General features: G+C 37.9%; 1 protein-coding gene across 4 annotated transcripts in view; it reads left to right on the top strand.

The window, feature by feature from the left end:
* Positions 1-22204, top strand: part of CEP350 (centrosomal protein 350) — a 159682-nt gene extending 137478 nt beyond the window's left edge. For all 4 annotated transcript variants that reach the window (XM_006048586.3, XM_006048584.3, XM_006048585.3 and 1 more), the window contains 7 exons: positions 1254-1390; positions 4222-4304; positions 6732-8731; positions 9596-10003; positions 10103-10249; positions 13117-13239; positions 18319-22204. In XM_006048586.3, coding sequence (XP_006048648.2) covers positions 1254-1390; positions 4222-4304; positions 6732-8731; positions 9596-10003; positions 10103-10249; positions 13117-13239; positions 18319-18483 — 3063 coding nt within the window. In that variant the 3' untranslated portion in view covers positions 18484-22204. The remainder of the gene's footprint in view (positions 1-1253; positions 1391-4221; positions 4305-6731; positions 8732-9595; positions 10004-10102; positions 10250-13116; positions 13240-18318) is intronic.
* The last annotated feature ends 4170 nt before the right edge of the window (positions 22205-26374 follow it).

The raw sequence follows: 26374 nt of genomic DNA, 5'->3' as shown, positions 1-26374 counted from the left end.
GTGATTAAGATTCAGTGACTATGCTGAAAAATAGTGAGAAACAAAATTTTAAAATGAAGATCAAATTTAGGGCTTTAGAAATCAGACTGATGAGTTTGAACTTCATCCTATAGGTCTGTAGTGCTCAATCTGACTATACATTAGAATTAATCAAGGAGGTTTTTTGAAAAATACAAATATCCAAGCTCACTCCCAGAGATTTTTATTTAATTGACCTAAGGTGGGGCCCACGATTTAAAAGTACTGCTGAAGGTCATGTTCAGTTCAGTTCGGCCTCTCAGTCATATCCGACTCTTTGCAGCCCCATGAACCACAGCACGCCAGGCCTCCCTGTCCATCACCAATTCCTGGAGTCCACCCAAACCCATGTCCATTGAGTCAGTGATGCTATCCCAACCACCTCATCCTATGTCATCCCCTTCTCCTCCTGCCCTCAATCTTTCCCCACATCAGGGTCTTTTCAGATGAGTCAGCTCTTCGGATCAGGTGGCCAAAGGTCATGAGGACCAATTAAAAGCTAAATGAAATACTATTACATTGAATAGCATTGCCCCAAAAGTTCAATAATAGGTACATCAACCAGAAAAATATCTAGAGAAAAATATAAAGATCCATCTCATTCAATATTATATTAAATGATTTAAATAAAGGCAATAAAAAGTTCTTTATTTAGATTTTATAATCATAGTATATGTATATAGTATACTATATAAATTATTGAAGCTTTATTTATAGAATGACTAATAACTAAGAAGCATTTTTGCAATTCTGTACTATTATGCTCTCAACCACTCCCTTCTCTTTCCTTGAGATCTGTATTCCCAAAGTACAGATTCCCTTAAGAAGCTTACTGCCATTGAAACTCAGTGCAATGGCTAAACTTAAAAATATCAGGAAAGTATTAGGACATCCTTTAAAGAATAATTATATAATCAGCTAAAGAGTTTTTTTAATATGACAGGGCCTGAATTATTGCTTCATAAGTATTACACTTCTGTAATTGAGATTGTATCATTTCCTAATTGATATTAGTGTTACATTGTACATCTTGCTTGTACATAACCTATTTCAGGAAGGCTATGCAAATAACTAATTTTAGAACTCTGAGAAATAATACTGATGCAGGGAGTAAAAATTTTATATTAATATCTTTTTTACTGTTTGAATATTTTACCATTAAATGTTTAGTTTTCTAAGTTAAGATAGTTTTTAAAAATTCTGTACATTGACTCCTCTGATTTTTCTAAACGTAGTCATACGATGAATTCATTAAGAAAACTGAAGCTGAGCTTAGCCGAGATTTGGAAACTTCACCAACAGCCAAGCCTCAGATTAAAACGCTCTCCTCAACTTCTGAAAAACCCAAGATCAAGTCCCTTCCACTGCACAGGTAGAAATTTTGATAACTAACCTATATCCTGCCTTATATGCAAAAGAAATAAGGAAAGATTTTTAGTTGAAGCTATCTTTTGAGTAACTGTGAAATTGTAGAAGTGAGAATACTGGTTTATGGTTTTAGTGTCACTAAAGTAAATTTGTTATTTATGGTATAACCACAAATCAAATTTATAATAAGGCACAGATTTAAAAATATATTCTGAAATCTGGAGGGTGCAGTGAAAATAATACTCTCCAGCATTGTTGTTACAGCTTTGTAAGTTGGTATAGTTGTTTTGAAAAAACAATTTGGCAGTGTTTCAAAAGTCAAAAACAGTTTGTAACTTTTGACTCAGTAATTCCCCGTCTGAAAATCTAGCTTGAAAAAATACAAACTACCAAAAATATCTATTTGCATGAACATGTTTATCATAACATCTTTTATATTAAGTAAACACTGTAAGCAGTCTTTACATCCAGAAATGGGTGAATAACCCTGTTAATGATGGTTCTTTCCAGGGATAGAATATTATGCAATCATTGAAGGCAAATACAGAAGATACAGAGTAGCACCATTAGAATATATAATATGATATATAAGGAAATCAGGTAGGAATATTTAAAATGAATTTTGAACAACGAGCAGAGGTTATGTAGGTCAGTGGGACTGAAGTAGTGGGTATTGCAGAGAGAAAGGCACTGATGAGTGACTAAAAGCAATCATAAAAACTTGGCATATCATGGAAGCTGAATGCAATAGGATATTGCCAGAGTTAGGAGAAGAAACTGGAAAAATAAAAAACAGATTGTGATAATATTGTACTCAAGCATTTTTACTATTTTCTTATTCACTTTCTTAGAAGGTGTGAAACCTTAAAGGCAATATTTTAGGGTATTTTTTGTTTTTTTAGAAACGTCACACAGACTCATTACAATTAATTTAGCATTACCTGGGTTTAAATCCTGGCTCCAGCACCAGCCAGCTATTTAATTAGGGGCAAGTTATTTAACCTCTCTGTACTTCAGTTTTTTAATCAGGATTTATATCCCTATAAGAACACCTGAGTAATAAACTTGTTATCAGGGTTAAAAGACTTAGGGCAGGGTCTAACACACAAAGTTAGCACTGTGTATTAGTTTTATTATTATTGCTACTGAGGGAAGTGGTAAAAAGGAATAAACTTAAATCATATCATACATAACTGTCCCAAAACAGCAGACATCAACAGTTAGATATATTTCTTTCTGGGATTTTTTTATAGTTAGATTTTGTATTTTTGTTGTATATATATTTTCCCTTTATGTTACATTATATGTAAGTTTTACTTTAATTTCTACATTTGATTAAGGGTTTTTATAGTTTTATTAACCAAGCTACTGAGTATTTTAACTGGAGAATGATAGAATCATATTTCTCTTTAGAGAAATCTTTTTGACTACAGTATGAAGGAAAGATAGAAAGGGATAAGTTTAGAAGCAGGGATAACAATAGTCTAAGCCAAGCCTCAGATAATCCACTGTAATAAGAATAGAGATAGGAGATGGATTTTAGGAATATTGAAGAAATATACTTGACTAGTTAAAGTTATATGGGAAAGCTGAATGACTGTCATATTTCTCTTAAGTAGCAGTTGGTTGAGTCAAAGTTACACTAATAACCTAAATGGAAAATCAGGTGTTCCTCAGTGGGAGGCTTAAGATTTTGGTTTTAAAATGTTAATTCTAAGGTATCTATAGTTCATCTAAGTGGAATTATCCAGGAAAGATGTTAGAGATATATATATATATTATATATATGTGTATTAGTTTTATTATTATTGCTACTGAGGGAAGTGGTAAAAAGGAATAAATTTAAATCATATCATACATAACTGTCCCAAAACAGCAGACCATGATCTATATGTTGATCATCCCTATATATAGGGATGATCAACATATAGATCATGGTTGAGGCAATAAATATGGCAACATTTGGATAAACCTTCTTCACCCAAAGAAAGTATTCATTCAGAGAGAATAAAAGAGAGCCAAGTACTAGATATGATAAAATAGCAACCTTTGAGGAGATTAGGAAGAAATAGGAGTAGAAGGCATATAATATGACTTTGCAAATAAAAGAAAGCAAGAAAATGAAGATGGTAAATGTCAAATTAAAGCATAAAAGAGAACAGTGGTGTAGCATCAGATGAAGGAATAAAGAATGGGGGGAGGGGAACTTTGCTCAATATTCTGTAATAACCTAAATGGGAAAAGAGTTTGAAAAAGAATAAATATATGTGTATGTGTAACTGAATCACTTTACTATACAACGGATCCTAACACAACATTGTAAATCGGCTACAGTCCAATATTAAAGGAGGGAATCTGTTTTTTTTAAGCTTGAGGTATACATATAAGCTAAAGGGGGGAAAAAGTCACCAGATTGAAGGACTAACGATTGTAGAAAAAAGAATGGTTAGTTGAGGGATATTATCAGTGAGACTGTGGAAATTATGGGATTTGAGGCAGAAAGAAATTTGAGCAAATGTAAGAGATACACCTTTTTCTTCTTGCAGACAGGAGGAAAGGCAATTGGGATGGCTGTGAATATAGATGAATTTGTAGGTAAAAAGGTTGAATATCAGAAGGTTCATGCTGATGGCCTCTCTTTTTCTCATTAAAAGAGGCAAAATCATCTATTGAGAGTGACGAAGGCCAGAAATAGGCTTGGTGAAAGTGGCAATGGTTGGAATACTTCCTGTGGAGTAGAAAGAAGTAGTTGTCTAAGAATCGACTGCTTTTTGTTACCAGTTATTATAGTATCAGCAATACATTTATTTCTGTTTATTAATTTTTCTACTTAAGATCTGAAACAGCAAAGAATTGGAAATCACTGACAGACTCAGAACGATCCAGAGGATCCCTGGAGTCTATTGCTGAACATGTTGGTATGTAACTAGAAAAAATAATCACACTGTATCCACATGGGCTAAAGATTTACACAAATGCCTATGCAATTCTACCTCTAAGTTATTTGGTTAAAAAATGAATTTTCTAAAGATAGTAGATCATTTAATATTTTAAGTTACTTTTATATTTTAAAGTGATTTACGGGTTATGCAATAAGTTACATGAATCAGTCTTTATTGTCCCAGTAACTGACAAAAACTGAATCATAAAGACATTGATCTAAAATTGCCATGAGGGTGTCATCAGCATCTCAAAATTCTCCCTTAATCAGATTTTGTATCTGATTGTGTAATTGTTGGCCTCCACTATTTCTCAGCTGTGTGGTTATATACATTTTTTTCAGTTGAGTCCAAAGGAAAATAAGAACTATTGAAAATAAAGTATAATTAAATGAGGAATTAAAACTGAGGCGTGAAAAAGCCTACCTGGCAATAATGACAAAGCAGCGATTTGAATTCAAAACTTTTAATTCTTGGTTTGTTGGTTCACTGAATCTTAATTATTTTCTTCTTTAAAGTGCTATATTTGCAGAAATAGGTGTTTTTGTTTTGTTTTTTACATTCAAGAGGTTAGTTGAAGTCCCTGGGAAAATTCATTCTTTTAGAAGTATATATACTAGTACATTTGTCCCTCCTTTATTGCTTTTCTATTTGAAACACATACGTAATATGCCTCATCCAGTTCTGTTTTGCATGATTTGAGAATCAATTTCTCCATAAACTTTGATTCATTTTTCTTAATTTTCTAACTTAAGACAACACTTAAAAAATTATACCAAACTTCAGATTTTTCAGTTCAGTTCAGTTCAGTCGCTCAGTCGTGTCTGACTCTTTGCAATCCCATGAATCACAGCACGCCAGGCCTCCTTGTCCATCACCAACTCCTGGAGTTAACCCAAACTCATGTCCATCGAGTCAGTGATGCCATCCGGCCATCTCATCCTCTGTAGTCCCCTTCTCCTCCTGCCCTCACTCCCTCCCAGCATCAGGGTCTTTTCCAGTGAGTCAACTCTTCGCATGAGGTGGCCAAAGTACTAGAGTTTCAGCTTTAGCATCATTCCTTCCAAAGAAATCCCAGGGCTGATCTTCTTCAGAATGGACTGGTTGGATCTTCTTGCAGTCCAAGGGACTCTCAAGAGTCTTCTCCAACACCACAGTTCAAAAGCATCAATTTTTTGGTGCTCAGCTTTCTTCACAGTCCAACTCTCACATCCATACATGACCACTGGAAAAACCATAGCCTTGACTAGACAGACCTTTGTTGGCAAAGTAATGTCTCTGCTTTTGAATATGCTATCTAGGTTGGTCATAACTTTCCTTCCAAGGAGTAAGTGTCTTTTAATTTCATGGCTGCAGTCACCATCTGCAGTGATTTTGGAGCCCCCAAAAATAAAGTCAGCCACTGTTTCCACTGTTTCCCCATCTATTTCCCATGAAGTAATGGGACCAAATGCCATGATCTTCGTTTTCTGAATGTTGAGCTTTAAGCCAACTTTTTCACTCTCTTCTTTCACTTTCATCAAGAGGCTTTTTAATTCCTCTTCACTTTCTGCCATAAGGGTGGTGTCATCTGCATATCTTGATATTTCTCCTGGCAATCTTGATTCCAGCTTGTGCTTCTTCCAGCCCAGTGTTTCTCATAATGTACTCTGCATAGAAGTTAAATAAGCAGGGTGACAATATACAGCCTTAACGTACTCCTTTTCCTATTTAGAACCAGTCTTGTTCCATGTCCAGTCCTAACTGTTGCTTCCTGACCTGCATACAGATTTCTCAAGAGGCAGCTCAGGTGGTCTGCTATTCCCATCTCTTTCAGAATTTTCCACAGTTTATTGTGATCCACACAGTCAAAGGCTTTGGCATAGTCAATAAAGCAGAAATAGATGTTTTTCTGGAATTCTCTTGCTTTTTCAAGGATCCAGCGGATGTTGGCAATTTGATCTCTGGTTCCACTACCTTTTCTAAAACCATTTTGAACATCTGGAAGTTCACGGTTCATGTATTGCTGAAGCCTGGCTTGGAGAATTTTGAGCCTTTCTTTACTAGCGTGTGAGATGAGTGCAGTTGTGCAGTAGTTTGAGCATTCTTTGGCATTGCCTTTTTTTGGGATTGGAATGAAAACTGACCTTTTCCAGTCCTGTGGCCACTGCTGAGTTTTCCAAATTTGCCGGCATATTGAGTGCAGCTCTTTTAGTTATTTTTAAATGTTCTATTTATTTTTGGTACAGTGTATATTCATAAAGGAGAAATTTACTACCTATGGTAAACTATAAAACAGGTCATATTTACTGACCAGAGCTTTTTCTCACTAATACTTGGTTTTTATTTAAACTTTGGTTTCAGAAATTGAAAGTTGTGATTTCAATAATTTTGATGTGATTTTTTTTTTCTTCTTCCCCCTTTAAGATGCTGCATTGACAGGTTCTGAAAGATCAGTATCAGAAAAATCTTCATCTGCCTACGCAAAGAAAATGACTGAATTGGATGGTCGGACAGAAGAGCACTTTCAGACTTCTCCAATTCTGAGATCATCAAGGAGGACAAGAGCTGAATCTGGAGATTCTCTAGAAAATGTCCCTTCATTATCTCTTCTCAAAGAATTAAATGCCTCTCATAGAATTCTGGATGTATCAGGTGTCAAGGCTGAAGAAGAGTCTAGTCAAAAATCAGAAATACAAGAAGTAGAATATGCAAAATTGGAGGAGAGTGCAATTGAAGATGCCTGTTCTAAACAGTCTAGGAAGGCTGATGTCTTCCTGAAGCTAGACCTGGAACAGGGAGATTCATCTGAAATTCTTTCAAAAAAAGATCTTCCTTTAGATTCTATAAATGTTCAGAAAGACTTAATTAGATTAGCCATTGAAAATCTTCATAATAAAGAAACAAAAGAGGGACAGTCAAATGAAGATATCAACCATAGTCCAAACATCCAATCAGAAAGAGAGACTCATGTACAGAAGAATATAAAGAGCAGAGACTCATCTTGGTCACAGCGTCTACTTGCATCTAAAGAGATATCGTACTCTGAAGATTTTGATGTATCGTCTTTCAAGAAAGACATTTCAGCTGAATTGTACAAAGATAACTTTGAGGTGGCATCTTTGTTGTCACTCAGGAAAGACTCTCAGTCTTGCAGAGAGAAGTTACAGGCAACAAGCATCTCTAGAAGTAGAGCCACTAGCTTTGGTAGTGATGATGAAATCAGCGAGTGCCTCAGTGAGAAAAGCCTTTCTATTCATAGCAGTGTCCACTCTGAAAGGCTGTTAGAACTCAAGTCCCCCACTGAGCTTATGAAAAATAAGGAGCGCAGTGATGTAGAGCATGAACGGGGAGTTACTGAATCCCCTTCCTTGGCTTCAGCTTCTCTTGCAGATGAATTACTTGATTTCCACATTGGTGATAGGGTATTGATTGGCAATGTTCAGCCAGGAACTCTTCGGTTCAAAGGTGTGACTAGTTTTGCCAAAGGGTTTTGGGCTGGAGTGGAGTTGGATAAACCTGAAGGAAATAACAATGGAACATATGATGGCATTGTATACTTTGTGTGCAAAGAGAAGCATGGGATTTTTGCTCCTCCTCAAAAAATATCTCACATTCCAGAAAACTTTGATGACTATGTAGACATAAATGAAGATGAAGACTCTTACTCAGATGAGCAATATCAATATTATAATCAAGAACAAAAAGATACAGAGGGTCCCACGTCTGACAGAGAAAAGGATACAATTGAATATTTTTATGAGAAATCTCTACCTAGTGTGCATAACACAGAAGCCTCAGTTGATAGAAACCTTAAAGTAGAGACAGACAATATACAGGACATTCCTGGGGTACTCGAAGCCCATATTCACCAGCAGAATTCAGTGGACTCACTGATGTCTTCAGAGGAAAACAAAGACCTTGTTTCTGATGCCACAGAAAAGGTTTCTTCTGTTGTAGAAGATGATACTTTAGATAATACCTTTTCTGAAGAATTAAAGAAGCAACAACAGTTGACTGAAGAGGAAGAGAACTTATATCCCGAAGTTTCAGAAAAGCTTTCTACCCCACTTCTGGACCTGTTAGCAAGAGAGAAGAACCAATTGGAAGCCCAGCTGAGGTCATCTGTAAGTGAGGAAAAAAAGTCAAAGGAACAGCTAGAAACAGTCAGCTTACTGACAGACAGTTTGCTCCAAGTGTTTGTGAAAGACACAGTCAATCAACTACAACAAATCAAAAAAGCTAGGAATGAAAAAATCCAGCTTAGCAATCAGGAGCTTCTTGTTGAGGATCAAAAGAAAGTACCACCCCAAGGCCTATCCCAAAATCTTGAGGAACAGTCACCAAGCGTTCCGGTTTGCTTCTTAAGGTCTGAATTGGAAGATGAGAAAGAGGAGATTTCCTCACCAGATATGTGTCCTAGACCTGTAAGTATTTTGTTTAGAAAAAAAATGTCAATTAACCTTGCCTTTGTGGTACACTTGAATTCTGTAACTCCTAATAGGTATTTTGGTGATGTGTTGTTTATTAAATACAGATCACTGTACTAGTTTTTAAAGGCCATGTAGCTGTTTTTCTGTCTGAAGTATAATTGTCCTCTATTATGTCATGAGTGGTCACTATAGAACTGTCACAAACACAGGCAGGTTTATGCTGGGTGAAAACCCCTGTATACTGTCCACAGATTAGATTCCCTTCCAGATTCACTGATCAAATTTATTCCATGGAGATTTCCATTGTTTCTCAAGTTCTTTCTTGTCTATGAAATCGTTTGTTCACATATCTACTCAGTCATAGTTGCCTTGCAGAAACTGCCAGTTGTGATGTTGACTCTGGTACAACTGAAATATATCCACTGTGACATATACTCAGGCCATCAACTTGTTTAGGGTGCCTGTGGACAGTGGAACAACAGTAATGATTTTGAGTAACTTGAACCAAATGATCACCAAAGGTGAGAAATGTTATCTCATTTCCATATCCCAGAAGTCAAACATTACTTGAGAAACAGAGTAATGGTAATACAAAAAGGAAAAAACTAATCAATACACATTTTGTAAAAACTGAATAATAAGGCTTATGTAAATAGAATTATAGGAAATAGGATAGTTTTTTCTTAAATTGTTCATCAGTAGCCATTATATTGTTTTTATTTTGCTTGTTTATACATAAATAGCAAATATACAAGTAATGTATGTAGTTTGTCTTAAAAAAAAGAAAAAAAGCCCAAACTTAATAAGTGACCTGAGTTTACTAAGTGGTGATCTGTTTGAATGGTTCCATTTCTGTAGGAAAGTCCAGTATTTGGTGCCAGTGGGCAGGAAGAGCTTGCTAAGAGACTTGCTGAACTTGAAATCAGCCGGGAGTTCCTGAGCGTGTTAGGAGATGATCAAGACTGGTTTGATGAAGACTTTGGTTTGAGCTCTTCTCACAAGATCCAAAAAAACAAGGCCGAAGAAACAATTGTACCTTTAATGGCAGAACCTAAAAGAGCTCCAGAAAAGCCATGTGAAACGTTACTGGCAGTCCCACATACTGCAGAGGAAGTAGAAATTCTTGTACATGATGCAGCAGAAGAACTTTGGAAATGGAAAGAATTAGGTCATGATCTTCACAGCATCAGTATTCCTGCAAAACTGCTTGGCTGTGCCAGTAAGGGTCTAGATATAGAAAGTACTAGTAAAAGGGTGTACAAGCAGGTATGTAACAGGGAAGGATAATTCTAATTTTTAAACTTCTCACTGTTTTCTGAAATTTGGATTCTTAGCCATTTTATTTGTTTCTTTTTCTCTATCAAGGCGGTTTTTGATTTAACAAAAGAGATTTTTGAGGAAATATTTGCTGAGGATCCCAACTTGAATCAGCCTGTCTGGATGAAGCCATGTAGAATCAACTCCAGTTATTACCGACGGGTGAAAAATCCAAATAACCTTGATGAAATCAAGGTAAATTGGAAACTACAAAGTATCTCCTTTTTTTTTTGATCCTCTTTTTCTACAGGTCTATAAATGTCATTAAAGCAGGTACTCTTTTGTATCATTCACTCCTCTGCCCTCAAGACCTGTTCCATAGTAGATATTCAGTAAATATTTGTTCATTCAGTCTGTGAGCAAAAGAACAGTGAGGGTGACAGGGAATCCTGAACCCTCAACTTATTGCAAAATAAAACTTAACAGTAATTTCATATACATATATTTTATAATATTTTTAAGAAATTAGCAAATACTTGGGGAGATAAATTATTAGAATTCGTATGAGCTTTAGGTGAGTTCTTAATGATTTAGAGATAGGTATAATACTCTAAAAGTATCAGAAGACATATATCAAATATGCCAACCCTAGACACATAAATGATATAATCTTTCCATCTTTGATTTTGGAGGTTTCAGATTGGTTATGTAGTTTTGAAATATGTAGGATAGTGTGATATATAAAAAATATTGCTTGTTGTCTAAGAAGCCCCTGAAAAGATTAAGTGCCCTGAAGCTACAGGGACTCTCAACAAACCAACTTGAAAATCACATGGGTGAAAACCTCTCTGCTCGTTCACCTGTTCTTGAACTATATAGCAAAGGTTATATTCCCATTGCAGTGCCTCTCAAACTTTAATGTGCATCTGAGTCACCTGGGGATTTTGGTAAAAATGCAGATTTCTTACGGAGTAGATCTGGAGTAGGACCAGAAATTCTGCATTTCTGCAAGCTCTGAAGTGATGCTGTTGTTGCTGACTGTAGGATTATTTTGAGTAGCAAGGCTCTAGAGTTATGTCTCCCAAACTTATTTGATCATAGAAACTATTTTTTCCCCAGAGAGGCTGCCTCCAATTACTTATTTTACTTATGTATTGTCTTACATTATTCAGTTGTATATCTGGACGATCAAAATACATTAAAGGAGCATACACATTAATCTGGTATATAACATGAAAGGAGGCACTGTCTAAACACTTTGGTCTTTTTTTTTCCTGAGATATAATTGACACATAACATTATATTAGTTTCAGGTATTTAATGTAATGATTTTATCTTTGTATATACTGTAAAAAGAACACCACAATATGTCTGGTTAACATCCATCACCACACATAGTTACAAATTTGTTTTGCTTGTGATGAGAACTTTTAAGATCTCTGTTAGTAACTTTGAAGTATATAATACAGTATTGTTAACTATAGAAAGCTTTTAAAAATACTCATACTTACAGAATACCAACAGATATCTATGAGATATGCAGAGGTAGGCAAACTATGGCCCACAGGCCAAATCCAGGCCACCACATGTTTTTAAAAATAAAGTTGCCATAACCACACCTAGTTATTTACGTCTTGTCCAGGCCTGCTTTCCTACTACCAACAACAAAGTGGAGTAGCTGCAATAGGGACCATATAGCCCACAAAGCCTGAAATAGTTACAATTTGGTCTTTTACAGAAAACCTTTGCTGACCTTTGCATAACTTAAAGCAGGAGAAAAAGAAGTTTTCAAAGATTGACTTGATGGATTAAAAAAACAAAAACTCCCCATGGAATGGGGAGGGAGGAGGGAGGAGGGTTCAGGATGGGGAACACATGTATACCTGTGGCGGATTCATTTTGATATTTGGCAAAACTAATACAGTTATGTAAAGTTTAAAAATAAAATAAAATTAAAAAAAAAATAAAAAAACAAAAACTTTTAAAATAGTGTTCATCTTTGAGAAATGAATTATCAGAACCACCTAGGGGGCTTCTTCAAAGCCCCGGTGCACTCCATTCCTTTCAGCCCCCAGCAGTCGATATATCCTTGAATGCGTGTGTGTGTGTGTGTGTGTGTGAATGTGAGTGTGAGAGAGACATTGTTTTTTTTAATAGAACAACCATAGAAAGTAATATTATTTTACTGGTAACAAAGAACAAACATTTTGAAATAAGATTCATAATATATACCAGCATTCGTCAGACCATGTACATCATTATAACACACAGTGGTGCTTCCTATCAATTTTAATATTGCTATAGTGAGGCTTCCCAGCTGGCTCAGTGGTAAAGAATTTGCCTGCAATGCAGGAGAACCCAGGTTCAATCCCTGGGTTGGGTAGATTCCCCTGGAGAAGGAAATGGCAACCCACTTCAGTATCCTTGCCTGGGAAATCCCATGGACGGAGGAGCCTGGCAGGCTACAGTCCATGGGATGACAAGGAGGCAGACACAGCTTAGCAACTAAACAGCAATGGCAGCATCTCAAATGCATATCTTGTCTGTCTGTATCCTCAGGTCATTGAAGAATACCTTCTATAAGGCAGGAATTAAAAAAAAAAAAGGCAACAAAAATATTGTTAAAGCTTTTTTAAAGGGTGGTAGTTCAAATACTGTTAGTAAAATTACCATGCCTCTCAAACTGAAGTGTTGATTAGTATTTTTTTAATTTAACATACTTGAATCTTGGTGCTTCAAAATAAGCTATCCCAACCAAAGCCTTATTCAGAGATGTACTTTACACTTTCTTTTGTAGTTTTGCCAGCTTGAAGTAAACTAACGGTGGTTCTTGGGTAGAGGGGACTCTAAAGTGATTTTTGTTTTTGCAAATTCATCAGTGGGTTTTACTTGTTTTTTTTGTATGTTGTATAGAAACAAAAATTCTTTAAGTGAATAAAGTCTGAGCATTTGGGAATGCTTTTCATTTCAAATTGCTAAGTGGAACCGTAAGTGAAAGAAGTTTGCATTAATGTGATCTTTTTTTTAATAAACATTGTATTCTTAGCAAAAATCTGTTTACTGCTTTATAAGTACTAAATCTGAAAAAGTTTGTGTTTCATGCATTCCTCTTATTTTCACAGAACTTCATAGCAACTGAAGTACTCAAGCTATTCAGTCTTAAAAAGGAGCCAAACCACAAAACAGATTGGCAGAAAATGATGAAATTTGGAAGAAAGAAAAGAGACCGAGTGGATCATATCCTGGTCAGTGTCTATAACTGAACTGTTTTTTATTTGACCATCTTTTCCAAAATCAGAATGTAGTTAGAGTCTTAAAGGAAAGGAAATATAATTGATCTTAAGTATATAATGTGCTCATGTGCTCAGTTCTGTCCGACTCTTTGTGACTCGGTGAACTGTAGCCCACCAAGCTCCTCTGTCCATGGGATTTTCCAAGCAAGGATACTGGAGTGGGTTGCCATTTCCTCCTCCAGGGGATCTTCCTGACCTAGGTAGGGATTGAACCCACGTCTCCTGCATTGGCAGGAGGATTCTTTACCACTGAGCCATCTGGAAAGCCCGAGTCTATAATAGTAAAGTCTTAAAGTCTTCATTTGCTGCATATCTCTCTGCCCATCAGTTTTGAAAATTGCTTTCTTTTAAATTCAGTAGATGAATATTTAACTTAATAGTATCTTGTAGGTGTGGAGAACTTGAGAAATAAAATGTTTGGAAACAAACTTAAGGTTCTGAATTTAAAGAGACCAGTATAGACGAGGGCCAGACCACCTGAATTTAAATCCCTGTTTTGGCACTTTACTTGTGTAATCTTGGACAAATTATCTAATCTCTTTGTGCCTCATTTCTCTATCTGCAAAATGAAGATGAGAATAATAGTCCTTACCTGTTACAATTATTAAGAGAATTAAATGAGTATTTATATATATAGAACAGTACCTTGCACATAACTCAATAAACATTAGCTGTTATCATTTCATCATCACTATTACTATCCAGAAATTTAGCTGGACAGGATTTATTCCATTTTGCAGTATATTTTCTAGCATTAGAAAAGTGCTTATCAAACAGCAACCAAAAAAAAAAAAAAAGGAGAAAAAAGTCTTTGATTCTTTCTTCCCTAAAAGAATGTTAAGATGTTGCTGCTGCTGCTAAGTCGCTTCAGTCGTGTCCGACTCTGTGCGACCCCATGGACTGCAGCAGATGTTAAGTAGTAGCAAACCTTAGGAAACTCAGGTATTAGTTGATTCAGGTTTATCTCCAAGCATTTTCACTCTGGACTTTATATTTTATCATGAAAAAAATATAATGCTTAAGTTTATCAATTTTTTCCAAATATGTACCTCTAGTGCTTCATTTACTCAGTAATAACTTTACTAGGTAAACATTTGTTAAATATTCTTTTTCATATCTTACTTGAGCCTCACAATAATTATATGAGGTAGGATAGACTGTTACTGTGTTTTACAAATGAGATTCAAAGATATTAAGGGACTTGCCTAACAAATAAGAGCAGGACTTTAACCAATTCATAGATCTTTGCCTCTCAAGGTGAACTTGCTTTCATATTTCTGCAGTGGTTTAGATTTGAGTTAGTAATTACCACAATGTTACTTCTTTCACCTCTTTAGAAATTAAAAGAAAAAGCACACCAAGAGACATTCATTTACCCTACTATCAGTTGAATTGGTCATATTCCCTATAAACCATCTTTGCATGCATTTAGCCAAGAATTGTGCTAATTAAGGACCAGTGTTATAGTAGTAAGCAAGACAGACATAGTCCCTGCCTTCGTGCATTTTACAGTTTGTTGGTGGAAGCTGCTGCTAAGTTGCTTCAGTCGTGTCCGACCCTGTGCGACCCCAGAGACGGAAGCCCACCAGGCTCCCCCGTCCCTGGGATTCTCCAGCCAAGAACGCTGGAGTGGGTTGCCATTTCCTTCTCCAATGCATGAAAGTGAAAAGTGAAAGTGAAGTCGCTTAGTCGTGTCCGACTCCTAGCGACCCCATGGACTGCAGCCTACCAGGCTCCTCCATCCATGGGCTTTTCCAGGAAAGAGTACTGGAGTGGGGTGCCATTGCCTTGTCCGTGGTGGAAGCTAGCCATTGTATATAATTATACAAATGTGTAATTATAAATTATAAAAATAGAAGAATAGGGAGCTGTTGTAAAAGCATTGACAGGAAACTGATCTAATGAGGATGGTCAGGAAAGGCTTCCCTGAGGAAGTGACAGTTGAGCTGAGATCTTAAAGATGAATAAGCACAACCTGAGTTTTGTGTAGAAAGAAGAGCATTTCAGGGAGAGGAGACAACATGTGCAAAGACGTGAAATGGGAAGGAGTATGGAACCAAAAAGTCCGTGTGGCTGGAGAGTGAGCTGAACTGCCTGGGCCTATGTAACTTTTTTCATGAGTTCATTTTTCATAATGTTTAGTGAAATAATACTGTTAGCAACTTGAGTTCGTTATCAACAAGAAACACTAAATAAACTGGTCATCGTCACCATTCCCACTGTTATATTTAGCCAGTTTAGCATTTGGAGATTCTAATTTATGTGCATTTTAGAGGAACTGAGATTTAAAACAATTGTCATAACATGTAAAACAGAAATTTTACCGTCAATTCAAAAGAAGAAATTTCAAATAAGTTTTTAAAATTATATTTATTATAAATAATCATGCTCATTTTCAAAATGTAAAGTACTGATTATTTAAAAGAAAACAGTCATGATAATCTTACCATGTAGAAACTCTTAATTATTTTGACATAATAGCCTTAGAGTTTCTTTTTATACAAAGAATTTTTTTTAATGTTTGGGATCATAGTTTCTTTCATATTCTGATTGTTTTTACTTAATTAAATGTGGATTTTCCTGTTATTAAGTGTATATCATTTTAAAAATAAATTTCCATTTTAATTTCTGTGGAAATAGTCCATTGTGGGATTATGTATTATGATTTATTTAATCAGTTAATCATTTTTTTTTATTCTTTGAAATAATACTGTTTAATAAGTATCTTGCAATATGGTATATCTTTGTAACTATTTCCAATAATTTACTCAGTAAATTCTTAGAAATAGAGTTGCTGATTAAAAGTATATGCAGAATGTTAAAGCTTTTGTATGTGTTTGTCAGATTGTTTTCCAGAAAGGTTGTACCGATTATACATACTCACCAGCTGATACAGGAGTGGCGCGTCTTTTTACCTTTGCCAATACTGGCTAATGTTTTGATCTTTGTTAAAAAAAAAAAAGTTCATTTTTCTTTTAACAATTTTATTATTAATAAGGTTAATTTTTTTGCTGGTTTAATGACTATTCCAAATCTTTAATATGTTTAATAAATATATTGGAAGTACAGAAAAGAACAGAAGTTAATAGAGGAACCATTGTTTCTTCATCTTTCATTCTGAGTTCAGTTTTCACCTTTGTAGTCTTTGTCTATACATCTTTTTATTTCAGCACTTACTCTCTTTTTACTTCAGCAATTTGAAGATATTATTTCATTATAATCTGACCTCTGTTGTTGATCTTGAGGAATATGCTGACAGTCCTTTATGGGAGAATTTGTCTTTTCTTTTTGTTTTCTATTTAAGATTGCATGTGTTTGTATATTTGTTTGGCAATTTCTCTGGATGTGTCTAGTCATGGATTTATTTTTATTCTTCCTACTTTGGATTCCCTGTGCTTATTGAATCTGTTGATTCATTATCTTTATTCAATTCTGGAAAATTCTCAGCTATTGTCTCTTAGAATATTGCCTTTCCCCAGTTCTTCCAGTTCCCTCAGGTACTTTTTTAGACATATTATTGACTTTATTCTTTTTCTTTCTTGTCTCTTAATTCCTCCCCCTAAGTAGTTGCAACACTTGCCACTCTTTTAAATCCCTATTTATTCTAATACTTACAGTCTCCTTCCTTTCTTATGATTTCTTTATGAATTACAAACATTTTTTATTATGCAAGAACTTTTTTACATTATCTTATGCTACCACTTTTGCTGGAATTGATAGTCTTGCCAGCTAGTTTTCCTATAGAGGGTTTGGGGCTTTTTTTTTCTTTTTTTTTTTTTACATACTCAAATTTTGTTTATAAGTGATACTTAGGTATTGTAATTCAAAAGAGCAGAAGAAGACAGAAGACAATGGTTAATAATTTGGTCGGCTTTATACTGTAGAGATAAGAAAGCCTTCCTAAGTAATCAATGCAAAGAAATAGAGGAAAACAATAGAATGAGGAAGACTTTGGTTTGAGACCCTCTACACTGCAGTTAACTTTGCTGAATTCATGACTGGCTCAGGGTTGACAGTCTACTTCCTCCCCCTGGCCTCCATCCCACTCACAATATCCTTACGTATGTTAAGTCTAACCTGTTTCTTTTATAAGTAGTTTTTAAACGTTTATTGTCAACAAGCAAAGCATCTTGGGCGGTTTGTTCTGATTTGATTCCTTTTAGTTTACCTTGAAAGTGAAGTCGCTCAGTTGTGTCCGACTCTTTGCAACCCATGGACTGCAGCCTGCCAGGCTTCTCTGTCCGTGGGATTCTCCAGGCAAGAGTACTGGGGTGGGGTGCCATTTCCTACTCCAGGGTATCTTCCCAACCTAGGGATCGAAACCAGGTCTCCCGCACTGGGGGCAGACGCTTTAATCTCTGAGCCACCAGGGAAGCTAGGAATCCCCAAATCCTAAAATGCAAAGACAGCATTTTTTATAAAATATAACAGTAACTTTTAAAATAAACTTGAGCAATAGCACATTTCAAGAATATTCTAATACCAAAAGGAGGAGGGGGAGAAATTCCTTGGGGGTCCAGTGCTTAGTATTTGCCACTGTCACTTCTGGGGAACTGAAATCCCACAGAGCCACGTGGCATGACCAAGGGAAAAAATACTCCATAAATATGAAATTTTGCTTATTTATTTATATACTCCAGAATCATGTCCAATATTATCTTTTGATACATGCGTTTTATAATTGTAAATCCATGTATCTAAAAATTTGCTTGTTTCTCTCCCCCTAAAATTCCTCTATGTATTCTCCTCTGTGTTGACAGAGACAACATATTTGCAATCCTTAATATCTATAAAATACTGAAATATTGTCAAGATTGACAGATTTGAAATTTTTATTTGACAATTGAGTTTTTTCAAACTTTTTGCAGCTTAAAAGGGCTATTGATAACATTATATAAATTACCATTTTTCTCTGACTTATTTCCTTGGGCTGTATTCGCATGCATGGGTTTACAAAGTCAGCAAATATCATTAATCTTCTAGCTTTTGTGTGACGGTAATGTTCTAACCTTTCTGTTTTCTAAATTCTAGGTACAGGAGCTTCACGAGGAGGAGGCCCAGTGGGTGAACTATGATGAGGACGAGTTGTGCGTGAAGATGCAGCTAGCTGATGGGATCTTTGAGACCTTGATCAGAGATACTATTGATGTTCTGAATCAAATCAGTGAAAAACAGGGGAGAATGCTACTTGTGTGACATCTTGCAAATAAATCGAACACTGAGTGCTAATGTGAGTCCTGGGCCTTTCTGCCTCGTGATACACACCCCATCTCCATCATAGCAAGAGTGCTTTTGGACCTTGTACCTGTTCTTAAAGACTACTGGTTTGGAGTTCATGGGACAGTGTGATCTATCTGGTATTACAGCCTTTGCCTTAGGGACTGTCCACTGGATTAATCGGTGGTTTGGTGGGCAGGGCTGCACTCGCGATGCTGACACACAGTGTAATCCTACACCTCTGTTAGCGTTCCTGCTGGTCTCAGATGAGGCTGAAAACACAGACTTACCTCTTAGCTTAGACTAGGGCATCACTTCTTGAGTCTCAAGTCAAGCAGGAGAGGTATATAGATGTGCATCATACCGTTTCTGAAATGTAATCCTGGTTTATACCATGAAAGTCAGAAAATGGACATTATAGTCTCTATAGACAGTATTAAGCCCTGAACTGCTTTCAGATAGGCAAGCTGGATAATGTGTGCCTATTTCCCATTGTGGAGTGCATTTCATTTCCTTTTGAAGATGATTTTCTTCCATTATTGCAGTTGAGCAGCACCAAGTGGACTGTCAAGTTGACAGGAATCAATGGTAGCCTTGCCTTCTGAGCACCATCTAAAGAATTTTAAACTTGTGCATTACGCTTAGTTTTCCTCTGTGGGCATGAAAACAGAGAAGTGCCCTCACTGAAGACTGGGCTTACAGGACTGGTGCAGGGCTGGTTCTTCTACCCCTTGTCGACCCCTGCACTTTTCTTACTTCTTCTGAACCTCTACCAGCTGCTCCCAGAATCACAGATCCTCAGGACCATCTCAGGCATCCAGGCATGGCAGAAGTGGAAATAATTCATTTTTGGCCTTCAAACTTTCAGCTCCCATTTCTCCCCAAGAAGTCAGAGACGCTGTTACTTGAATGATTTAGGAAATGAGTGTGTGCACCAAAGACAAAAAGATAACTGTCTATTGTTTGTGTGCTTGTTTTGCGCTATAGAACATTTTTTTAATTTATTTTAAGATAAATTATTAAGTTGAAAATGTATGTCCCTATTCAGAAGTGAAAGATTCTTCTTGTAATAGTTAAACTTCCATCTTGAAGCTTCTATGGTTCGTAGTCTTTGCACAGGAAGCCTATGGTTTTAACAAACCCATACACCTGTCCAAGAAGGCAGTTAAATTACATGAGAAGAAGTGAACTTTTCTAAGATCATCTGAAAGTAGCAGGAATGGGATAAGATGATTTGAAGACACTGTAAAATTCAAATTCTGCCTCTCTTGCAGCATTGCTTCTCACAACTATTACCTGTATCTGAAAAAAAAATATATAGACTCCAGCTGCTACCTTAGAGCATGTGTGATGCTCTCCTGGGGCCTCAGCACCCTGCCTTCTTGACTGGTTTCTCTTAATCAGTCCTATCCTTCTTCAAGCAATCTAGAAGAATGTGGATAATCTTAGGCGTGAGTGTCAATGCCTTAATATTGAAGGTCCTGATTAGAAGCATGATAGAAGACATCCACTGGATTCATAGTTAAAATATCCTGGAATGGTATACCTTCAAAATACGTTAGGAAAACCCCAAAGATGGTATAATCTTTTAGTGTGCACATTCGTTCATTTCTGCATCTTTCCTCCAGACTTGCCTTTGCGTCTCAAATGTTTCACTATGCACACTTCCATTCTCTTTGGTTTCATCTTGTTATTATGAGAAACTTACTGAAATAATCATTGGAATATTTGCATTTTGCACAAGGACTGGTATGATAGCTCTTGACAAATAGGAAAGCACTGAAATGTTGTGATAGGGTCTCGGGAAATGCTCAGATTGATGTTGCCAGCATTTCTTCTAGGCTTTTGATGTTGAGCTCTAGTCTTGTAGCCATAATGAGCAAATTGATTAAGAGAAGCTAGGGGGTTATTAACCAGTAGTGTGGAGATATTATTTTCATGTAGCCAAGGAAAAGCAAAGCCTTTTCTTTTCAGTTGTGTTGTTTGAAAGACGGAAAAACATCTTGTCTACATTCTTTGGCTGTTTGTAGGACTACATTGTCCTTATGATACTGAAACTTTACAGCTGCTGTAAATTTTTTATAAGCAAATATGAAAATAATATATAGGAATATAGGTTGTTTTTCTACATCCTCATTATTTGGACCTAAATCAGTTTTTAATAAAGTTTTATCTTTAGTCTATATGACTTTGTGATTCCAAAAAAAGGAAAAAAAAAGATGATATAAGTCCATGGAATCAGCATCCTGGACTTAAAGTTCCCTGGTAAGAATGCTGCCAAGAATCTGGCAGTAGCAGTCCCAACATACTCCAGCTCTTGTTACTGTCTTGAGAATCCTGGGTTTCCGATGAGAGGCAGGAATGAATCAGTCTTACTCTTTGCTAGAAATGATTATCCCTAGTTTGGTAGCAGAAAACAAGGGAAACTATAATCCGCAGATTTCTTACTGTTGTAACTATTTGGATACAATTGAAAAGGGGTTCATTTGTTAGCATTAGGAATAACAAACATGGATACCCAGCCACTCGTTCCATATTGGGATCTTTTTAATCAAGCTCTGCCTCTTAACCAAGAATCTAAATACTCCCTCTTTGTAATCTTTGTTCCTTCTCCCCACACTCCCATCCTCTTTCACTGTTCATAATTCCTCTAAGAAAAAGATCTTTGCATCAGCAGTAATATCTTTTAGAATAATAGCACTATCAGAATTTAGCAGTAAACCAACCTATAGGCTTCAGATTTATTTCTGAGTCCAAAATAATTTGTGCTATCCAGGGTACTTCACTCTGGGTTAAATAAGTACAGGGTATAGATTCCCTCTTCAGGTCTAAATAGGAATTTTTACTCTAGGGAAAAATGGGAAGAGCTCAAAAGTAGTTAATAAGGAAGGTAATTTGTTTTTCCTTTACAAAAAGAAAGGAAAATTCCTTCTGTGACTACAGGTCTCTGAGAAATTATCTTTCAAAAGAGATTTCATTGCTCATAAGAGTGTTGTGGCCTATTGATAAAAACAATTTTGTTCACTTTCTTGTCTTGAAAAAAAGTGGCCTTAGCTTTTTGCAATACTTGAATAAAGTGTATACTCGCACAGCGTTAGAGACTCATAACTTTTCTGCAAGAAGTTCAAACTTACATCTTCTTTTACTACCTTAAGAATACTAGTGAATAAAACATTAATTCAAAGAGCAAATGATAGAAACTACAATGATGTTTAATGCAAATTGTAGAAATTTACATGTTTACAAATCATCTTAAACTGGTTGTGCAACAATTCAATAAGGTATCTTTGTATTATAAAAATGTGAAGAAAAAATGTAAACTGATGTAAAAGAGGTACTGTCATTTTAATTAACCTATGTTTCATAGCTTTTCCTTCTGAACTTTGCAAAGCCTTTCTCGGTAAACACATTGCAAAGCGTCCCCTGGGAGGCCCAGCCTCCCTGTGTGTACTGTACTGTGCAGACATGAAAAACAAACCCGTTTACTGTGTATTTGTAAATAGCCTGGTCATCAGGCCCTTTTCAGCCAATAGTCACATCCAGTGCAACTTCGCACAGAAGACTTAGGGTGTGGTTTGTAAGTATGATCTGTAAAATAACTGGGATGAAGTCCCATGTACACCTGTGTAAATAGATTTGTTAACTGAAATGTACTTTAAGAAAAGAGAAAAATCTGTAAATAAACTGATTTGTAAATTAATTTCATGTCAGGCATTCATTTCTTTTTTTGCCTTTTGAGCCAAGTTTCGAAAGCTAGTCTGCATAAAATTCACTTCTGATCTCTTACTGGGCAGCAGAGTGCTGATGCCTGAGCAAAAGAGTAGAGCAGGCTGCACGGAGCACTCTTTACACAAATGCCACTTCCACACCATCTGAGCAGCTTCAGCCGTCGCTGCGCACACCTTCGTGTTCTGAGCACTGAGCCCAGTGCAGGGGAGATAACGAAGATGACAGGCATGATCCCTGACCTTGGGGGATGAAAGAGAGACATCAAAAAATAATTTCAAAAACAATGCACGACAAATGTGGTAAGTCCTGCAAAGGAAGCAGGTGCTGTTTAGAGAGTACATAATACAAGGACCCAACAGAGTAAGGGAGTGAGTCAGAGGAGAGTTCCCTGATAAAGTACAGCATTGTGTTCTGTATCAATGGGCTTCTTCCCTGTCATTCACAGCGAATGTCTTTTCTCCTAAGTGACTTGAATTCTGATCACCCTTATACAGCACACCTGGAAAGTCACAATTAAGTGGACAACAAGGAAGAACAACTATCTGATGTGATGTGGCTATAATTTATTTCTGGATATACCAACTTGGAGAAGAATGGGGCTAGACATATGGAAGAATAAAAGTACTGCAAAGGTGGAAATGGATGGTGTTCAGGATTATGAATGATCTCTGGTGCAACAAGTTAGAACTCACCACCACCATCTCTCCTGAATTCCTCTGGTAGCCTCCTGATGTCTGTTCCTGCTACACCTTTTAACTCCTACACAACCATGAACATTCAAAAAGTTCTCAGAAAAAGATCCCATATTGCAGCAAGTTCTAAGAAATTGTTTCCGAGTGCCCACTTTGTGCCAGATACTGTGTTGGTAAGTCACAGTAGTAATGACAGCTTGAACCTTGGAATAAATACCAAATGCCTGTTTTCTTGAATGAAAACATGCAAAAATAGTAGATGGGAGGAAGGCAATTAACAGCAGAGCTAAGTAGAAGGTGAGACCAGCACTGGTGAGACCTACAGTGATGAGTGCCTGTAGAGATGAGTGCTGGGGAAGCAAGCCAGTGCTCCATGAAATCCCAAAAAAGCTCAGAAACTGGAGGCAGCGGCTGCCACAGAGAAAGGTGTGAAGCATGGCATTACTGTTTCACTGGCTGGCCAAAGCTATGGGACCACCTGTAGGGCCAGAGCTAAAAGGCAGGCTGGTGCTACCCATGGAAAAGGCCAGTGCGTAAGGTCACTGAGAACAGACAACGGCACCGCAAGCTCAAGTGGTACCGCTTTGCCTTACAGAAAGAGGCGAGAAGGCGCCCAGGATCCAGTCCCTTGCAGTGCTTTGTCCCCCGTGGCCAGCGGGTCCATCCGAAGCCTGAGGGGATGATGTGACGGCACACACCCCTCTTGGTGGTGTATGGAAGGACCCTGTCACCTCCTGTGGGGTCTGAGATACAGCAAGCTAGGGGCGGGCCTGAACACAGGGTCACTGACGCTGGCACAGAAGCAACCTGGAGTACAGGCTGAGTCTGAAGCAGGGAAGGGTGACGAGCCCGGCACAGACTGTGAGGACTCTTAACTCTGGGTAAGGATGTGTTCCAGGCCCAGGCCCATTCTTACGTGACCATGCAGAAGGCGAGAAGTTGTACATGACTGCCTTTCCTAACAGTCCACCCCGCCCCCGCTGCCCAGACGCCGACAGAGCAGATGAAGGCGCACCGAATCTGGTAGGACCATCGTTGGCCCCAAATGTGTAGGCGGAGCTGGGTGACGGCCCCCTGAAACTCGGCACGGATACAGCGTGCTTGCGGAGCCTCCCTGTCACCCTGAGACGGCGCATCACCAGAGTCACTAGAAGAACCAGACCCAGGAGGATGATCAAGCAGGCCTCCCTGGAGGACGGTTCTCAACTAGGAACCACCAGTGCCTGGACTCAGAAGTGGAGACCAGGGGGACCGGGGGTGCGCAGATGGTAACCATCTGACCCAAAGCCAGGCGCTGCTGCCTCCCCACCTTGTCGATATGCCCACAGCAAGGGGCACTGGCAGTCGTGTTAATACCAACACCACCCCCTTCTCCCAGCGGAATGAGAGCCATTCAGGTGTGCATCACCGCCTTGGCTAGTGTGCGTTGTGATTCTTGTTGATCTGAAGGAAAGTCCAAGTCACTGTGTACCGGCCAAGCCACTAAAATGGGAGTGTGGGACAAGAGGGACCTTGTTCTGGGACGAGAAGCCCAGCATTGTTTGAGTTGGCCTCCTCTCCCGCCCGCTGTGCTGATTCTTATCAGAGTGTCATGCAAGCACCACAGAGGCTTCTTAGAAGTAAGAAGACAGGTTCAGGTTCCCACCTCGCTCCCACTCCAGGAAACACCCAAAGCTGAAGACACTCTGATCGGCTACTTCTGTGGGACCCACTGCCCCTTGTTGGTTGAGCCCAACAGTCCGTCCTGGGAAGGGGAGTCATCCTGACTTGACATGCCCAGTAATATCACCCATTTGAGTCAGAGGTCCCAGCACGGCCAGGGGAACCTAGCACCCCATGTTCTGTGTAGGGTTCCAGGGACGGAGGCACTTGATGGTAGCATTGCCTCCATATTTGAACTGGGAGGCCCTCCTGGTGATCCCACTGTGGCCCCGATCACATCACCCCCAGGAAGTGTGTTCCAGCAGGAGAGAAAGAACAGTTGGGTGTCCTGGCATTGGGATTTGGCTAGTGCAAGCTAATCAGGCAATCGCCTGGTCCTCCACCCTGTCCAAGTTCAATGTCACCTCCTGTGTGTTGAAGCACAGTGGTTAGTGTTCAAATGACTTTTCTTAAGTGGGGGTGCCATTCAGTAAGCTGGGTTTTTTGATGGTTTTATTGCAGTTATTGAGGACTGAATGGAAAGATCCAGTCAAGCTTATTCAGAAACCCCTGCCCAAGTGAGAAGACGGTACGACTCTCCTCTGGAAAAACAGAGTAGCACTGGAAAAAAGACCTGTAGGTACCAGCATTTGAAGACTCCTTCAGAGGAAAAGTTGGATTGCCACCTGATCTCCTTCCAGTAGAGTCAACCAGTCAAAAAGCCCCACCCACGCATACTGAGTTACTCATCACACTTTTAGCACATTACCCACATGTGAACAAACAGCCAGCCACCTCCAGACATTTGGGGGAAGCCTCCTATGTGAAAACGTGTGTGCTAAGTCACTTCAGTCGTATCTGACTCTTGTGCGACCCAATGGACTGTAGCCCTCCAGGCTCCTCTGCCCATGGGATTCTCCAGGCAAGAATACTGGAGTGGGTTGCCATGCCCTCCTCCAGGGGATCTTCCTGACCCAGGGATTGAACCCACATGTCGTATATCTCCTGCACTGGCAGGCAGGTTCTTTACCAATAGCGCCACCTGGGAAACCACCTACGTAAAACAGACCAACCCAAAAAGGAAAAAAAAAAAAAACAGCAGGGGTGGGTGGTGGGGGGGCGGAATTCTGGTGAAACAATGAGTGGCACAAAAGAAAACATCATAAGGAACAAAAACTGTAATTAAAATTAAAATCCTGAGATAGCAGAAGCAATATTGTGTCCATAAAATAGGAATGAGATGCTCTGAAAGAGTAGTCAGACACCAAGATACTGCTCTTGAAAAGTAAAAGTATTGTAGCCATAATTTTAAATTCAATAGAAAGAGGATAGAATTAAGTAAGTCCTTCTAGAAAATAAAACAGAAAGGTAGATAAAAATAGGAAAGAAACAGATAAAATCAGGGAACCAATCCAGGAAATCCAACACCTAATTAACTGGACATCTAACAAGAACAGAGAAAACAAGAGGAAATGACACAAGAAAAAATTCTGGAAATTAAATATATGAATTTCGCATTGAAAATGGTTCAGTGGGCGTCCAGCACAATAAACAGACCCGCAGTAAGTCGTGTCATTGTGAACTAGCAGGGCTCTGTAGGTAAAAAAATAATTCTTAAAGTTTCTGCAGAGAAAAATAAAATATTGCATGTAAAGGATTAGGAATAAAAATACCATCATTCTCCTGAGAGGAAACATTGGAAGCCTTGAGAAAAATACAGCAGAATTTTAAAAAACTGAGTGGAAATATTTTCATCCAAAAGTCTACACTTGGCCAAACAATAAATCAAGTGTTAAGGCAGAATATGG

The sequence above is a fragment of the Bubalus bubalis genome, chromosome 5 (genome assembly GCF_019923935.1).
Source record: "Bubalus bubalis isolate 160015118507 breed Murrah chromosome 5, NDDB_SH_1, whole genome shotgun sequence".
Taxonomy (NCBI): Eukaryota; Metazoa; Chordata; class Mammalia; order Artiodactyla; family Bovidae; genus Bubalus; species Bubalus bubalis.
This window is presented reverse-complemented; position numbering and strand designations above follow the sequence as displayed.